The 17,578-nt window shown below is 44.2% G+C and overlaps 2 protein-coding genes across 3 annotated transcripts; both read left to right on the forward strand.

Moving 5' to 3' along the window:
* Positions 1-393: 393 nt before the first annotated feature.
* On the forward strand, positions 394-5,735 carry LOC120055657 (serine/threonine-protein kinase NIM1-like). The gene is made up of 4 exons (XM_039003547.1): positions 394-807; positions 2,008-2,313; positions 3,447-3,715; positions 3,933-5,735. Exons 1-4 carry the CDS (start codon positions 735-737, stop codon positions 4,683-4,685), a joined length of 1,401 nt encoding a protein of 466 aa, XP_038859475.1. The 5' UTR covers positions 394-734; the 3' UTR covers positions 4,686-5,735.
* Positions 5,736-9,356: 3,621 nt separating this feature from the next.
* On the forward strand, positions 9,357-17,375 carry cib3 (calcium and integrin binding family member 3). Of its 2 annotated transcripts, XM_039003548.1 has the most exons (6): positions 9,357-9,407; positions 10,683-10,717; positions 11,241-11,352; positions 11,799-11,946; positions 16,265-16,460; positions 17,354-17,375. In XM_039003548.1, the coding sequence occupies exons 1-6, from the start codon at positions 9,357-9,359 to the stop codon at positions 17,373-17,375; spliced, it is 564 nt and encodes a 187-aa protein (XP_038859476.1). The 2 variants fall into 2 exon arrangements, with proteins under 2 accessions (XP_038859476.1, XP_038859477.1); XM_039003549.1 differs by lacking the exons at positions 10,683-10,717; positions 11,241-11,352.
* The last annotated feature ends 203 nt before the right edge of the window (positions 17,376-17,578 follow it).

Raw genomic sequence — 17,578 nt, forward strand, 5'->3', positions numbered from 1 at the left:
CTTTTTTAGGTCAATTAGTGATTTGTCATATGTATGTGATATAACAGTTTGTCACCACACAGACTCCACCTTTTGGTCCTTCATTTGATAAATGTTTATTTCCCTTAGCAGGAGTGTGAGATCATTTTTGATTGCCATTTCCCAGAACCCAAACTCTCCCGACCTTAGTGATGCTTCCAATGGAACTCTTATATAATGTCACGTCTGTCTGTTTGGTCTGTTGACTGGGTCATGGTTGGGTCAGACAGACAGTCATGAGACGGGTCCAGTCTAGGGGTTTTGAATAGCCTGTGTAGAATGTTCTGTCTGCGTGGGAGGAGCCAGACACAGAGGGGATTATGGGTATTGACATTGCAGAGTGGCGACGTCTCACTGACAGTTCTAACAGGACAGACACATGGAGAGAGGGAAGGAGAGAAAGAGAGAGGAACAGGTAGAGAGAGAGAGAAAGTGAGAAACTAGGTGCTCTGTAGGAGAGGTTGTGATTTGTCACAACACTCCACAAAGGACAGTAGATCTATCCCAAACATCAGAGATAGTAACAGCAATATACACGTTTTTGATGAATCCGTGTTCCTGTTGCATTCTACCTGTTTGTTAAGTGGATTTCTCGAGTCCTCAAACACCAGCACCGACTGAGCCCAACTACTAGGACAATTACTACATTCTTTGAGAGCTTGGAGAACTATCCAAGGACTACCAGGAACACTGTCAGCCCACCCAGACCATCAGCCATGTTTCAGAAGCAGAGGAAAAGCGTCAAAGCCGTGAGGAGCAACAAGACAGAGGCTAAAGAGAAGGTCCTTTGTGAGTAATAGTGGCTTTTATTTATTCTTATTGCAATCAATCAAATGTATTTATAAAGCCCTTTTTACATTAGCAGATGTCACAAGGTGCTTATACAGAAACCCAGCCTAAAACCCTAAACAGCAGGCAATGTAGACATAGAAGCACGGTGGCTAGGAACAACTCCATAGAAAGACAGGAACCTAGGAAGAAACCTAGAGAGGAACCAGGCTCCGAGGGGTGGCCAGTCCTCTTCTGGCTGTGCCGGGTGGAGATTAGAAACCAAGAGAGGAACCAGGCTCTGAGGGGTGACCTGTCCTCTTCTGGCTGTGCCAGCTGGGATTAGAAACCTAGAGAGGAACCAGGCTCTGAGGGGTGACCTGTCCTCTTCTGGCTGTGCCAGCTGGGATTAGAAACCTAGAGAGGAACCAGGCTCTGAGGGGTGACCTGTCCTCTTCTGGCTGTGCCAGCTGGGATTAGAAACCTAGAGAGGAACCAGGCTCTGAGGGGTGACCAGTCCTCTTCTGGCTGTGCCGGGTGGAGATTATAAGAGTACATGGCCATGAAGGCCAGATTGTTCTTCAAGATGTTCAAACGTTCATAGATGACCATCAGGGTCAAATAATAATCACAGCGGTTGTAGAGGGTGATGTAATGTCATATTTCTATGCTTAGGCCGTCATTGTAAACAAGAATTTGTTCTTTAACTGACTTCCCTAGTTAAATAAAGGTTACATTTTTTCTGATTATCACAGGTTGCTAATAGACTATCACTCTCCAAGTGGCTAACTCATATTTTGGGGTGTATCTGTACTTTACTATTTATATTTTTGACAACTTTTACTTTTACTTCACTACATTCCTAAAGAAAATAATATACTTTTTACTCCATACATTTTCTGTGACACCCAAAAGTACTTGTTACATTTTGAATGCTTAGCAGGACAGGAAAATGGTGTAATTCATACATTTATCATGAGAACATCCCCGTGAGAACATCACTGGTCATCCCTTTTGCCTCCAATCTGGCGGACTCACTAAACACGCAAGCTACCCAATTGACACTTTACCATTGATAACGTTAGAAATGTGAGGAACCACGACAAGCCATTGGTGTCAGAGGTTAGGAGGTGTTTCAGTTCTTTAGTTGTTTTGAAATACTGTGAGGTCTATGTAGTGTTGTTTATGTTCTCTTCCTCCTCCTGTGTTTCTCTGCTGCAGGTAACAAAGCGCAGCAGACGATAGCTCAGCGATGTGGAGACCCGAAAGAGCGAGGGAAGGAGGAGAACATCAAGGAGAACAAGGAGAACCAGCTGAGGTCTCGTGGTGATGCGGTGGAGGACGTTGAAGAGGTGAAGCCGGCGAGGAAGAGTGTGTTTGACAAAGCTGTCTATGACCTGGCCCACACGGAGAGGGTGATGAATGACCTGACGTTCGGACGGAGGGTGGCCTTCTACGAGCTGAGAGGGGAGATCGGCTGTGGAAACTTCTCCCAGGTGAAACTGGGCATTCATGACCTGACTAAAGGTGAGACACAGGCCTGGAACATGGAACCACCTATCAGTGGTGGAAAAAGTACCCAATTGTCATACTTGAGTAAAAGTGAAGCAAACCAGACAGCATCATTTCCTTGTTTTTTTTATTTTATTTTACGGATAGCCAGGTGCATGCTCCAACACATAATTTACAAATGAAGCACGTGTGTTTAGTGATTCTGCCAGATCAGAGGCAGTAGGCATGACCAGGGATGTTCTCATGATAAGTGTGTGTATTAGACCATGTTCCTGTCCTGCTAAGCATTCAACATGTAACATGTACTTTTGGGTGCCAGGGAAAATGTATGGAGTAAAAAGTACATTGTTTTCTTTAGGAATGTAATAAAGTAAAAGTTGTCAAACATATAAATAGTAAAGTACAGATATGCCAAAAACCTACTTATGTAGTACTTGAAAGTATTTGTACTTAACTACTTTACACCACTGCCACCTATACAGCGCTCACGGGTGAAATAAAGGATAAATAAAACAATTATACATATTATACATATCACACAAGAACCTCTTGTAGTTTCCTTGGAAAATCACCCATCTATATATAATGTCAAGTGATGATATATTTCATATCAACATGACTGTGATAAGGTTTGAATTCATGGACCACCAGCGTATGTACTTCCCTGAGGGGACAAGACATGTTAATATGGCTTGATTACATCACTAGCAAGTTTTACCTTCACAGTCTAGATCTCAAGAGCATTTTTTTTCATGTGGACTCTACCAGACTCTCTAGCTGGTAGACCTGCAGCTTGCCAGCCACCTTGCCAAGTGTTGCCTGGCCAATGTTGCATGTGTTGACACACTAAGTCTGGAGGAGAACAAACTAGGCTAATCCAACATGTGAGAAAAAGCTGATGGCTATAATCTCATTAAACTTTCACTAATCCCTGTGGATTGTCTTCGGCCACTTGCACGTGTCTCAAACTCAGTCACAAGCTTATGTATTGAGTAAAGTATTGAGAACAATAGCCATAGCAAGACAAGCTGAAGAGAGATAAAGAGAGAGAGAGGATAGCTTTAGTGAATTCTAAACGTGATAGCATGTCTCTAACTCTCTCCCTGTCCCTTTCTCTCTCTTCCTCCATCTTGGATTCCAACACCCAGAGAGAGTGGCAGTTAAGATCCTGGATAAAGGCAAACTGGACAAGAGGTCCCACGTGCTGTTTGCCTCAGAGATAGGGTGCATGGAGAGGCTGTCCCACCCCAACATAGTGCGTCTGTACGAGGTGGTGGAGACGTTTAAGCGGCTGTACCTGGTGATGGAGTACGCCAGTGGAGGAGATCTGTTCTCACGCATTACCACCAGGGGTAGACTCTCAGACCTGGAAAGCAAACTTATATTTTCCCAAATTCTGGCTGCAGTTAAACACATGGTGAGTTAGCAACAATAAAGTCTTGCATTGAAACTAACTACTACAGTAGCATAGTGCTGTAAGTCTGTCTAAACAACAATGGCACACGGAGGACCCCATTTTAAATAAGTGTTGTGTGATACATTCGTGTATCCTTAGGGTCCTATCGTGCCTCACTCACTCTCTGTGTACAAATCTTGCTTTATGTTTAAATTATTTTCTTCTTGTCATCTTCCAGCATGATAACAACATAGTGCACCGGGACCTGAAGGCAGAGAACGTTTTCTACACCACCACATACTGCGTCAAGGTGGGCGACTTCGGCTTCAGCACCTCCTCGCGCCCAGATGACGTCCTCACCAGCTTCTGCGGCTCCACGCCCTACGTCGCCCCAGAGCTCTTCAAGGACAAAGGCTACGTGGGCCAGTCCGCTGACGTCTGGGCCCTTGGTGTACTACTCTACTTCATGACTACTGCCATGTTGCCCTTCAACGCTGCCAACCTCAGCCGGCTGAAGGTCTGCATCCTTCAGGGCTCCTTCACCATCCCAGCCTACGTGCCCGACCCCTGCCACCAGGTCATCCAGGACATCCTGAGACCCGTGCCCGCCGACCGCCTCTCCGTGGCTCATATCATGACCTACACCTGGCTGAAGGGCATTGATTACCCCCAGGCATACCCCTCCTCCCGCCCGACCCCAGCCCACCTGGTCGAGCCCTCCCGGGTCCTGGGTACAGATGAGCTGGATGTCAAGGCAGCTCTGGCGGACCTGGGGATAACAGAGAGCCACCTGGTGAACAACACCTGCCCAGACTTGAGGAGCCCTGTGACGGGTACCTATAGGATCCTGCTGCACCGCATCCATAAGAGGAAGACAGTGGAGGCGGTGGGGTACAGCACTGCGTGTCACAAAGACTTCCAGGTCAAGAGACGCTGGAGCGAGGGTACCTTACCTCTGTTGAGGCCTTCTGCTGTGTGTGTAATCATGTAGAGGGGAAGGAGTCTAGCAAGTCAGACCGGGAGGAGCCAGTCAGACGGGGAGGAGTCTAGCCAGTCAGACGGGGAGGAGTCTAGCCAGTCAGATGGGGAGGAGTCTAGCCTGTCAGACGGGGAGGAGTCTAGCAAGTCAGACGGGGAGGAGTCTAGCCAGTCAGACGGGGAGGAGTCTAGCCAGTCAGACGGGGAGGAGACTAGCCTGTCAGACGGGGAAGAGTCTAACCTGTCAGACGGGGAGGAGTCTAGCCTGTCAGACGGGGAGGAGTCTAGCTTGTCAGACGGGGAGGAGTCTAGCCTGTCAGATGGGGAGGAGTCTAGCCAGTCAGACGGGGAGGAGTCTAGCCAGTCAGACGGGGAGGAGTCTAGCCAGTCAGACGGGGAGGAGCCTAGCCTGTCAGACGGGGAGGAGTCTAGCCTGTCAGATGGGGAGGAGTCTAACCTGTCAGACGGGGAGGAGTCTAGCCAGTCAGACGGGGAGGAGTCTAGTCCTCATCAGACTCACTGCTAGGACAACTGTATAAATATCTGTGTGTCTTATGATAAGGAGCGGTATTCAGCAGAAGAAGGACCTTGAAGCGAATGACACTTTTAACAACACAAGAGACTAAATTAAATTAACGATAATGAGATGTACATAACAGTTTTTACTGGGTTCTCTCTGGTAATGTCTTGGGAGCTACTTTAACAACATGAGGTTGTACAATCACTAATATACTTGAGACTCATTCATGGAAGTTTTCTTTCTTCTGAGAAATAAAGAGGACATCGCAACGACAAAGGATTCTTTGCCTTCAAAAAATATTTCCATGTTTTTATATTTGGAGTATTGTGATTTAGTTTAGTTTGACACAACCCACATGAAACATAGTCAGTTGTAGGGTTACTTATACTGTGAACATTTTTACTGTGTAAACTAAACAATCAGACAGTATTCTTATCTAATATATATATTTTTTGTCATACATCCTTGTTTTTCTCATATAATCAATTGTATTATATATTTTGTGATTTGCATCATGTTTTTCACTGTCACTGTCACATTAAAATGTTTTGTAGATAACGATAAGAAGTGATAGTGTTAATTTGTTATTTTAATACAAAGAGTCTCAGTGATAATGACTGACTGGTCATTACTTCATTATAATGATTTACATAATGAGTTTACTTAAAATGCAACAAAACACTGGATAAGAAAAATATAATGTAAAACATATTTGATATTACTCTTAAAAATAACTTGAAAACACACAAAACATCTGAACAACATAGTGAGTGAGTGAGTGGATGGATGGATGAATGGGTGAGTGAGTGAGTGGATGGATGGGTGAGTGTGTGGGTGGATGGATGAATGACAGTTTCAATCATAAGACCTTCATCAGGACCCTGAGTTCCTTCATTTATGTTATTCAGTATAATAACAAACAATAATGTTTCCCTTAAAACCACTTCCTGAAGTCAAACCAAATATCCAGTGTGTGCAGTATTTCATGAGTAGCCTCACCTAGATGAGGTTCCCAGGGCTGTGAGTAGTGCTTGCAGCAGGCCTATTAACAAGTAGGGGTTCCTGTGTGTAATGGTGAGATAAAGTAGTGGCAGGGTAACCAGACTGTGAACCAGCTGGCCTGTTATCACACACAGAGTGTACAGCTGAACACCACCCATCTCCCCGATGTCACGCCTCTCCACGATCTTCCCTGCTATCAAGGACAGGATCCTCACTGGGGCATACCTGATGGACGGAGACAAAGCAGAGTTGAGTTGCATTTATGTGCACCACTGAACAATGGAAAGAAAGAAACAATACCACAGAGAAACCTCTAAGAGAGCATGACCGCAGCTTTCGGTCCACCCAGAATATACACGGGCAGAATATTATCAAATGCCTTCTTTAGCAATTGCGTTCTAAAATTATTTATATAGTTATTATTGTTATTGTTATTATTTAAAAAAAATATATATATATACAGAGCAAGATGGTCCAGCCCACTATTAATGTTTTGTTTACTTACGAGATGATGGTAAGTAACCTGGCACATGATGGCTTCGTTCAGGCAGTCAAAGAAGTCCTTCAGAGGTCTTCAACTCTCCCAGGACCAGACCAGACCAACGCCTATAGAGAAGACCACTAGACCCAGGGCATTCACCCTACTGGAGGAGCCCACAACGGGCACCATGTCACCCCCTGGTCCCCTGTAGGGCTGGGTGGGTTGGAGGTGGAGGGCTGCTTTCTGCCGTGCTGTCGTAGTACATGTGGGGTCAAACGACATTAGGAGGGTTAGCTCGAAGCTGTTGAAACTGGATTTGAAAGAACTGATTCTAACTCTGAAAGACTCCAAAATCGTCCGATTATTTCAAGCCCCTATATCATTGCTGGGCAACAGCTGCAAACGATTCAACAGGCTACTTACTGGCTGTACACATCTGGCTAAAAGACTGCTGTAGCTACTTACTGTAGCTCTGTTGGCATCATTTGTATTGATAACTTTGACACATTTTGGAAACGGAAGATGCTCTAGTCTACAAGAATTACGGAATCCATCCAAATGATCTTGTTGCCTGGACTTTGTCCGCATATTTCAAGGCCGCGTTGAGACAATGATTTATTAGGGACCCGAGCCATGCTCCCTACCATTGTGTTGCTGAATTGTTGTAGTGCTGCTGCAAATGTACATTGTCCAAGGGGTGTTGGAAGTCATAATGTAAGTAATCTAATTTATGCTCCTCTATGCCCCTGTCTATGCCCCCTAATTTATGCTCCCTGAATGCCCCTGTCAACCCAACAGCTATTGTCAGCAATCATGCGCCCATGAACCTGAGCTATACTGTTAGCACAGAGGTGGTTTGCCCTAGTAGGAAGCCCACTGTGTGCAGCTCACCGTGCACTATACAAAAAAAAAAACACTGTCATGTCTACCTCTGATAAGCCTCCCAGAAAAGCAATAAAAACAATATAGAATCCCCAATAAATAGCCCACATTAACATATGTAGCCAGGGAAACAAGGTTCATGAAATCGATAACTTGCTAGTAACCGATAACATTCCTATACTGACAATCTCTGAAACTCACTTAGAATATACCTTTGATGATACAGTGGTAGCAATACATAGTTACAATATCTTCAAACCATGTACACTTTGAGGGTGGTATGATTGTCCGTGCCAGATCCAGTATCTCAGAAACGGCCAACGCTCCTGGACTTTTCATGCACGCCAGTGTCTAGGGTGAGAGAATAGAGAATGGTGCGATAAACAAAACACACACAGTCAGCGGCAGTCCTGTGAGCGAAAACAGTGTGTTGATGAGAGAGAATAGCAAGAAGAATAGCAAGAATCCTGCAAGCTAACAGGCGGAACACAAACAGACAAATAATGGCGCAGTACAACAGTGGTGTGCAGAACTATATCTCGGGAACGCACAACTCGTCGGTCCTTGTCACGGATTGGCTGTTTCCAGCAGACGACCTCACCGGGGTTCCACACCTATCAGATAAAAACAACAAGTAGCTGCTCCAGTGGGCACTCCATCATCAACACTGGACAATTCAGGAGTGGAAAAACATCACCGGGAGCATGACAGTGAGTTCTGTTTACTTGAGTGGCCTGCGAAGTCACCCAGACCCAATAGAGCATCTTTGGGATGAGATGTTCTGGAGGCACAAAACCCGGTACTAAATGGGAATACCCAATAAACAGTCCGGTGAATGTATATTGGGCTCTCATTATTTCTGTGACAATATAGGGCCTTACTTAATAAACCTTTTACACGATGCAGTGTTCTTTAATGCCAATTCAAATTCATTTAGGATTCTACTCCTCAATAGTTAAGTTGGATACAACCTATTGTGCCGGGAGTTGAATGCAGACCCTAACAGGTGGTGTTCTCATCAGTGTGCCACTGCCAAGAAGAGAGGGCATGTGCAGTGATCCTAAATAACAGACAACACTGGCCTTATCCAAGAGTTCACCCACGGTGTGCTGAGATGGATATCATTTATCAACATATTGGTTGTGTCGATAATCATGTTTCAATTAACATTGGGAAAACAATATGTCAATATAGCCAGCAAACATGTAGATATCAAATTCTCAGAGGAATAAATAAATAAAAAATACATTCCTCATATCCCTCAAAATGTCTTGCATGCCCACTCCCAAGCCCCAGTTGTAAAAGACGATGGCACCCTATTCCCTATATGGTGCACACCTTTTGACCACAGCCCCTACTTTTAACCAGATGCTCTGGTCAAGTGTAGTCCAATATATAGGGAATAGGGTTCCGTTTGGGACACATACAGTGTAACCTGAGAGCAGTGTGAGGCATCAGTCAGCCACAGAGCAGCACTAAAGGCTGATACAACGCTGAATGCATGCTGGAAGACAGCCCTTATTCTCTGCTGTCAAAGCGGCTGCCATTCAGATGGTGGTGGTGGTGGTGGTGTTGGTGGTGGGGGGGGGAATGATGAAATGCTGCCATTATAAAGAGATCCAAAGGGCTCGGTGGCAGGAGACACCCGATCTAACCTGGCAACCTGGCCTCCCTTTGTCCCCCATGCAGCCATTTCATATCTGACATATCCACAGTCCACCACACCACACCACACCACAGGCCTGCCTTCATACTGATACGTGCCATGGCACAGAGGCGCCAGGGTGGTGGGCTGAGAAATGGGGAATAAGCAGACGATCTTCACGGCGCAGCAGCTTGATGCGTATCAGGTCGGTGTGTGTGTGTGTGTGTGTGTGTGTGTGTGTGTGTGTGTGTGTGTGTGTGTGTGTGTGTGTGTGTGTGTGTGTGTGTGTGTGTGTGTGTGTGTGTGTGTGTGTGTGTGTGTGTGTGTGTGTGTGTGTGGTTATATTTATTTAACCCCCTCAGTGTGGTAAATGACTTTCTCTCTTCAGATAGCTTGTTGATTGAGACAAATTGCTTCACTCATCTAGCTTGGTGTTGCTTTCATGTGGGTACTGTAATTAGTCAATGGGGGTATTGTTATTTGTGATTGGGGTACTGTAATTAGTGAATGGGGGTACTGTAATTAGTGAATGGGGTACTGTAATTAGTGGAAGGGGGTACTGTAATTAGAAAATGGGGCTACTGTAATTAGTGAATGGGGTACTGTAATTAGTGAATGGGGGTACTGTAATTAGTGAATGGGGTACTGTAATTTGTGGAAGGGGGTACTGTAATTAGTGAATGGGGGTATTGTAATTAGTGAATGGGGGTACTGTAATTAGTGAATGGGGTACTGTAATTACTGAATGGGGGGTACTGTAATTCGTGAATAGTGGGTACTGTAAGTTGTGGATTGGGGTACTGTAATTAGTGAATGGGGGTACTGTAATTAGTGAATGAGACACTGTAATTAGTGGAAGGGGGTACTGTAATTAGTGAATGGGGTACTGTAATTAGTGAATGGGGGGAATGCATAGATACAAAACACAGGTCTTGGCACACTTCTTTTGCAGCTCTGTTTGCTAAGAAAACAGACACAGCAAACATAGAAACGGTCAAGTGCTTTTAATGTGATGTTATGGACCACAGCTGTGTGATCGTATTCAGGTCTAACAAACCAAAGCTAGTGAGACAACCATAGCACAATGTTTAATCTGAGCTACAAGTTACTTTCTTAAAATGAAAAATGAAATTCTAATCAAAACCTCTTGAATTGTTGCAGCTGTGAATCAATATTTTTTTATAGTGTTTTGGGGCTCCCGAGTGGCGCAGCGGTCTAAGGCACTACATCTCAGTGCTAGAGGCATCACTACAGACCCTGGTTCAATTCCAGGCTGTATCACAACCGGCTGTGATTGGGAGTCCCATAGGGGCGGTGCACAATTGGCCCTTGCGTCGTTAGGGTTTGGCCGTTGGTAGGCCATCATTGTAAATAAGAATGTGTTCTTAACTGATTTGCCTAGTTAAATAAAGATTAAATAAAATATATATATATTTTTTTAAATGTGTTGCTTCTAATTAGTCTGTTGTTGCATTTGCAGGACTGCACATTCTTCACAAGGAAGGAAATTCTAAGGTGAGAGGAAGCTCCTACATTATGTTTCGTCTTTGCACAAGGGAGCTAGTTAAGTAATCAGTATAACTAACTAAGCCTAGGCAGAATATGACACTTAACCACTGATAAGTTCTTAACCACTTCCAAATGTAGCTGCTTGGATTTTGTTCAGTTCTGCATCGTGAAACCTTTCACTAGGATGAAAGTTATTCTGTACACACACACAAACACACATGTAACAGTAGACTGGGACATACATACTGTATGTTATCTGAGCTCACATGTCAAAACAAAAGCCTGAGACCAACGCTTCTGCTTTACACATTGCTTAGGATGTATATACCGTATCTACTGCACAAAAAACCCCTGCAGTTTCAACAAAGTTGTTTACTAGGCTATAACAGTACATTTATCTTTGTTCACTTCACAAATTGACCTGTTTTTCTTTGAAATCTCTTATTATCTGATTTGATATAGAAAGTGGATATTATCCAGTCTGCACATCTGATATACTTCAGGTTCAACTTTCTTTCCCCTCTCCTAGACTATTTGACCGTTATCGAGACTTGGCACCACAGCTCGTTCCTCTCGACTACACAGACCAGCCAGATGTGAGGCTACCATACGAGCTCATTGGCAGCATGCCAGAACTGAAGGTATACCCTCTGTCCCGTGTTTGCACACACATATTAGTGGATGAGTCCCAAATGACAACTTATTCCCTTTATAGTGCACCTGTTTCGACCAGAACCCTATCTAGGGCATAGGGTACAATTTGGAATGTGTCTATCCATTATTAATACACAACTAATTGACAGCAGTCTCTGAACGGTTGGCTATATGTTATCTGACTCTAATAAACCACAAGAAGGCCAGGGCGACCTACAGGGCACTGAGTACGACTGGGTCCACTATGAGCTTTCTTTACATACACACATCTCCTCACAATGACAACAGCAGAAACAACTGATATCAATGCAGTACTCCTGTATTTCCTATCCTGTCTCTTCTGACTTATTCCCTGTGATTGTGTTAGCTCCCCCCAAGTGAATGTCAAAAGCTTTAGCTCAGCGTGCTAACACAGTCATGTGTCTCTCCTCAGGACAACCCGTTCCGCCAGAGGATCGCTGAGGTTTTCTCGGAGGACGGAGAGGGAAACATGACCCTGGATGACTTCCTGGATATGTTCTCCGTGCTGAGTGAGATGGCTCCACGAGATCTGAAGGCCTACTATGCATTTAAAATCTACGGTTAGTGTGTGAGATGTGTATGCCTTTAATAACATCTACCAGCAGCAGGTCAGAAATACTTCTGGTTTGCTCCCAAAGCAGTTTTGGTTATGTGAAACAGTCTGCGCAGCAAGAAATAATATAATTTTACATAATCAGCACCTTGATGTTTGGTATTTGAAATTTGTGTATTTTATTAGGATCCCCATTAGCTGTTGCAAAAGCAGCAGCTACTCTTCCTGGGGTTCCACACAGAACAGGAAACATGACATGATACAGAACATTAATAGACAAGAACAGCTCAAGGACAGAACTACATACATAGCTACATATTAATACATACACACAAACTATCTAGGTCAAACAGGGGAGAGGCGTTGTGCCGTGAGGTGTTTCTTCATCTGTTTTTTGAAACCAGGTTTGCTGTTTACTTGAGCAATAAGAGATGGAACGGAGTTCGGTGCAAAAATGGCTCTGTAATACTGTGAATTTCTTCTGGATTTGGGGACTGTGAAAAGATCCCTGGTGGCATGTCTGGTGGGATAAGTGTGTGTGTCAGAGCTGTGTGTGAGTTGACTATACAAACAATTTGGGATTTTCAACACATGAATGTTTCTAAATAGAAAGAAGAAGTGATGCAGTCAGTCTCTCCTTAATTTGTAGCCAAGAGAGACTGGCATGCATAGTATTTATATAAGCCCTCTCATTTCAATGAAGAGCAAGACGCCCCGCTCTGTTCTGGACCAGCTGCAGCTTAACTAGGTGTTTCCTTGCAGCACTGGACCACACGACTGGACAATAATCAAGATCAGACAAAACTAGAGCCTGCAGAACTTGATTTTTGGAGTGTGGTGTCAAAAAAGCAGAGCATCTCTTCATTACGGACAGACCTCTCCCCATCTTTACAACCATTGAATCTACAGTCGTGGCCAAAAGTTTTGAGAATGACACAAATATCCATTTTCACAAAGTCCGCTGCCTCAGTGTCTTTAGATATTTTTGTCAGATGTTACTATGGAATACTGAAGTATAATTACAAGCATTTCATAAGTGTCAAAGGCTTTTATTGACAATTACATGAAGTTGATGCAAAGAGTCAATATTTGCAGTGTTGACCCTTCTTTTTCAAGACCTCTGCAATCCGCCCTGGCATGCTGTCAATTAACTTCTGGGCCACATCCTGACTGATGGCAGCCCATTCTTGCCTAATCAATGCTTGGAGTTTGTTAGAATTTGTGGGTTTTTGATTGTCCACCCGCCTCTTGACGATTGACCACAAGTTCTCAATGGGATTAAGGTCTGGGGAGTTTCCTAGCCATGGACCCAAAATATCTGTGTTTTTTCCCCCGAGCCACTTAGTTATCACTTTTGCCTTATGGCAAGGTGCTCCATCATGCTGGAAAAGGCATTGTTCGTCACCAAACTGTCCCTGGATGGTTGGGAGAAGTTTCTCTCGGAGGATGTGTTGGTACCATTCTTTATTCATGGCTGTGTTCTTAGGCAAAATTGTGAGTGAGCCCACTCCCTTGGCTGAGAAGCAACCCCACACATGAATTGTCTCAGGATGCTTTACTGTTGGCATGACACAGGACTGATGGTAGCGCTCACCTTGTCTTCTCCGGACAAGCTTTTTTCCGGATGCCCCAAAGAATCGGAAAGGGGAATCATCAGAGAAAATGACTTTACCCCAGTCCTCAGCAGTCCAATCCCTATACCTTTTGCAGAAAATCAGTCTGTCCCTGATGTTTTTCCTGGAGAGAAGTGGCTTCTTTGCTGCCCTTCTTGAGACCAGGCCATCCTCCAAAAGTCTTTGCCTCACTGTGCGTGCAGATGCACTCACACCTGCCTGCTGCCATTCCTGAGCAAGCTCTGTACTGGTGGTGCCCCGATCCCGCAGCTGAATCAACTTTAGGAGACGTTCCTGGCGCTTGCTGGACTTTCTTGGGCGCCCTGAAGCCTTCTTCACAACAGTTGAACCGCTCTCCTTGAAGTTCTTGATGATCCGATAAATGGTTGAATTAGGTACAATCTTACTGGCAGCAATATCCTTGCCTGTGAAGCCCTTTTTGTGCAAAGCAATGACGACGGCACATTTTTCCTTGCAGGTAACCATGGTTGACAGAGGAAGAACAATGATTCCAAGCACCACCCTCCTTTTGAAGCTTCCAGTCTGTTATTCAAACTCAATCAGCATGACAGAGTGATCTCCAGCCTTGTCCTCGTCAACACACACCTGTGTTAACCAGAGAATCACTGACATGATGTCAGCTGGTCCTTTTGTGGCAGGGCTGAAATGCAGTGGAAATATTTTTTGGCGATTCAGTTCATTTGCATGGTAAAGAGGGACATTGCAATTCATCTGATCATTCTTCATAACATTCTGGAGTATATGCAAGTTGCCATCATACAAACTGAGGCAGCAGACTTTGTGAACATTTATATTTGTGTCATTCTCAAAACTTTTGGCCACGACTGTATATGTTTTGACCATGACAGTTTACAATCTAAGGTAACGCCAAGTCATTTAGTCAGCTCAACTTGTTCAACAGCCACACCATTCATTACCAGATTCAGCTGAGATCTAGAACTTAGGGAATGATTTGTATCAAATACAATGCTCTTAGTTTTAGATGTTCAGGACCAGTTTATTACTGGTCACCCATTCCAAAAACAGACTGCAACTCTTTGTTCAGGGTTTCAGTGATTTCATTAGCTGTGGTTGCTGATGCGTATATGGTTGAATCATCAGCATATATGGACACACATGCTTTATTTAATGCCAGTGGCAGGTCATTAGTAAAAATAGAAAAGAGTAGAGGGCCTAGAGAGCTGCCCTGCGGTACACCACACTTTACATGTTTGACATTAGAGAAGCAACCATTTAAAGAAAACCCCTTTGAGTTCTATTAGACAGATAGCTCTGAATCCACGATATGGCAGAGGCTGAAAAGTCAAAACACATATCCTTTTTCAACAACAGGTTATGGTCAATAATATCAAAGGCTGCACTGAAATCTAACAGTACAGCTCTCACAATCTTTTTATGATCAATTTATTTCAACCAATCATCAGTCATTTGTGTCAGTGCAGTACATGTTGAGTGCCCTTCTCTAAAAGCATGCTTAAAGTCTGTTGTTAATTTGTTTACAGAGAAATAGCATTGTATTTGGTCAAACACCATTTTTTCCAACAGTTTACTAAGAGCTGGCAGCAAGCTGATAGGTCTGCTGTTAGAACCAGTAAAGGCCGCTTTACCACTCTTGGGTAGCGGAATTACTTTGGCTTCCCTCCAGGCCTGAGGACAAAGACTTTCCTCTATGCTCAGATTTAAGATATGTCCGATAGGAGTGGCTATAGAGTCAGCTACCATCCTCAGTAGCTTTCCATCTAAGTTGTCAATGCCAGGAGGTTTGTCATTATTGATCGATAACAATAATTTTCCCACCTCTCCCACACTAACTATACAACATTCTAACTTGCAATGCTTTTCTTTCATTATTTGTTTTTTTTATGCATGAATACGATGGCTTACTGTTCGTTGTTGACATTTCCTGTGAAGTTCGCCAATGAAGTAATCATTTCAATAATTGGCAACATCAAATAGTTTTGTGATAAATAAGCCATCTGATTCGATTAAAGTTTTGCAGTAAGTCAGCCAGTCAGATGTGCAGCCAGACTTATTAGCCACTCCTTTTGCCCCATCTCTGTGAATGATTGATAAGGGCATTATAGAGGGGCCCAAACAGGCTGTATGGACAGGGCAGGCCTGTACAAAAAAGGCCTTGCACGGTCTGTGTTGCTAGAGTCCCCCTAATTAACTGGCGATGACAGATGATGTTTCATGCAGGCGGCTACGCAGTGACACGACCACGGTCATGGGTCAATAAAATGCAAAGGAAGGCTCTGTTTGGAATTGTTTAGTTACAGGACAAAAAAGGAAGTCTATGCTTCCCGAAAAGCACCCTAGCCTAGTGTTTAGAGCGTTGGGTCAGTAACCGAAAGGTTGCTGAATCGAATCCATGAGCTGACAAGGTAAAAATCTGTTGTTCTGCCCCTGAGCAAGGCAGTTAACCCACTGTTCCACAGGCACCGAAGACATGGGATGTTGATTTAACGCAGCCCCCCACACCTCTCTGATTCAGAGGTTGGGTTAAATGCAGGAGACCCATATCAGTTGTACAAGTGACTAGGTATCCCTCTTTCCCTTTAGGTCACTACTACTACCAGGGACCAAAGTAAGCTGTAAACTAAAAGAGGGGAATGTGAACTTTAATCTTTTACTGATCATTTGAATAATGACATCCTACTACTGTTTCTGTTCCTCCTCCAATCCTCTTAGACTTCAACAATGATGACTTCCTGTGTAAGTCTGACCTGGAGAAGACGCTGAACAAGCTGACGCGGAATGAGCTAACGGAGGACGAGGTCAGGATGGTATGTGAGAAGGTGATCGACGAGGCCGACCTGGACAACGATGGACGTCTCTCACTGGAGGACTTCCAGCACATGATCGTCCGTGCTCCAGACTTCCTCAGGTCTGTGACCTGACAAGGGAAAAGTTCAACGTTAAACTTGAATTGCAGTAGTTGTAACCTACCCAATGGTCAAGCGTTTTTTTTCTAGGCAGTTCATTCTAGGCAGTTCACTTTCATTTAGCCAAACAACTGGGAACTCAGAAAAAACATGATCTCTGACTGGGAAAATCATGACATCAGTGATCTTTAGGTCGGAGAAGTCAGAGCTCTAGGATGATGTCAGAGTTTTTTACTTGTAATTCTGAGTTGGATGACTGTTCAAAACAATTTTTCGCAGTTGGGTGTTGTCTTGAACGCACTGAAGTCGGAGGTTTCCCAGTTCTGAGTTGTCTTGAACGCACTGAAGTCGGAGGTTTCCCAGTTCTGAGTTGTCTTGAACGCACTGAAGTCGGAGGTTTCCCAGTTCTGAGTTGTCTTGAACGCACTGAAGTCGGAGGTTTCCCAGTTCTGAGTTGTCTTGAACGCACTGAAGTCGGAGGTTTCCCAGTTCTGAGTTGTCTTGAACGTACTGAAGTCGGAGGTTTCCCAGTTCTGAGTTGTCTTGAACGCACTGAAGTCGGAGGTTTCCCAGTTCTGAGTTGTCTTGAACGCACTGAAGTCGGAGGTTTCCCAGTTCTGAGTTGTCTTGAACGCACTGAAGTCGGAGGTTTCCCAGTTCTGAGTTGTCTTGAACACACTGAAGTCGGAGGTTTCCCAGTTCTGAGTTGTCTTGAACGCACTGAAGTCGGAGGTTTCCCAGTTCTGAGTTGTCTTGAACGCACTGAAGTCGGAGGTTTCCCAGTTCTGAGTTGTCTTGAACACAGTGAAGTCGGACGTTTCCCAGTTCTGAGTTTTCTTGTATGCAGCATAACTCATTCAGAACAAATTCTAACATGTTGACTTTTCTTCCACAGCACCTTCCATATAAGGATATGAAGACTTAAGAGATGCCATGGACACTATCACCATGGATCCAAACATGTTCTCTACCAAAGATGTTATAGGGACCTTTAAAGTGTGCACTATGCAGGCTTAGGCTAGTTGTTTTTTTACTTTGATGTAGGCCGGAGACAGCCCACTGACCTGTTGACAGCTGAATAGTCTATTATTATAGACCTATTGTAGCTATCAGGACAGGG

This window comes from Salvelinus namaycush, chromosome 11 (genome assembly GCF_016432855.1).
Source record: "Salvelinus namaycush isolate Seneca chromosome 11, SaNama_1.0, whole genome shotgun sequence".
NCBI lineage: Eukaryota > Metazoa > Chordata > Actinopteri > Salmoniformes > Salmonidae > Salvelinus > Salvelinus namaycush.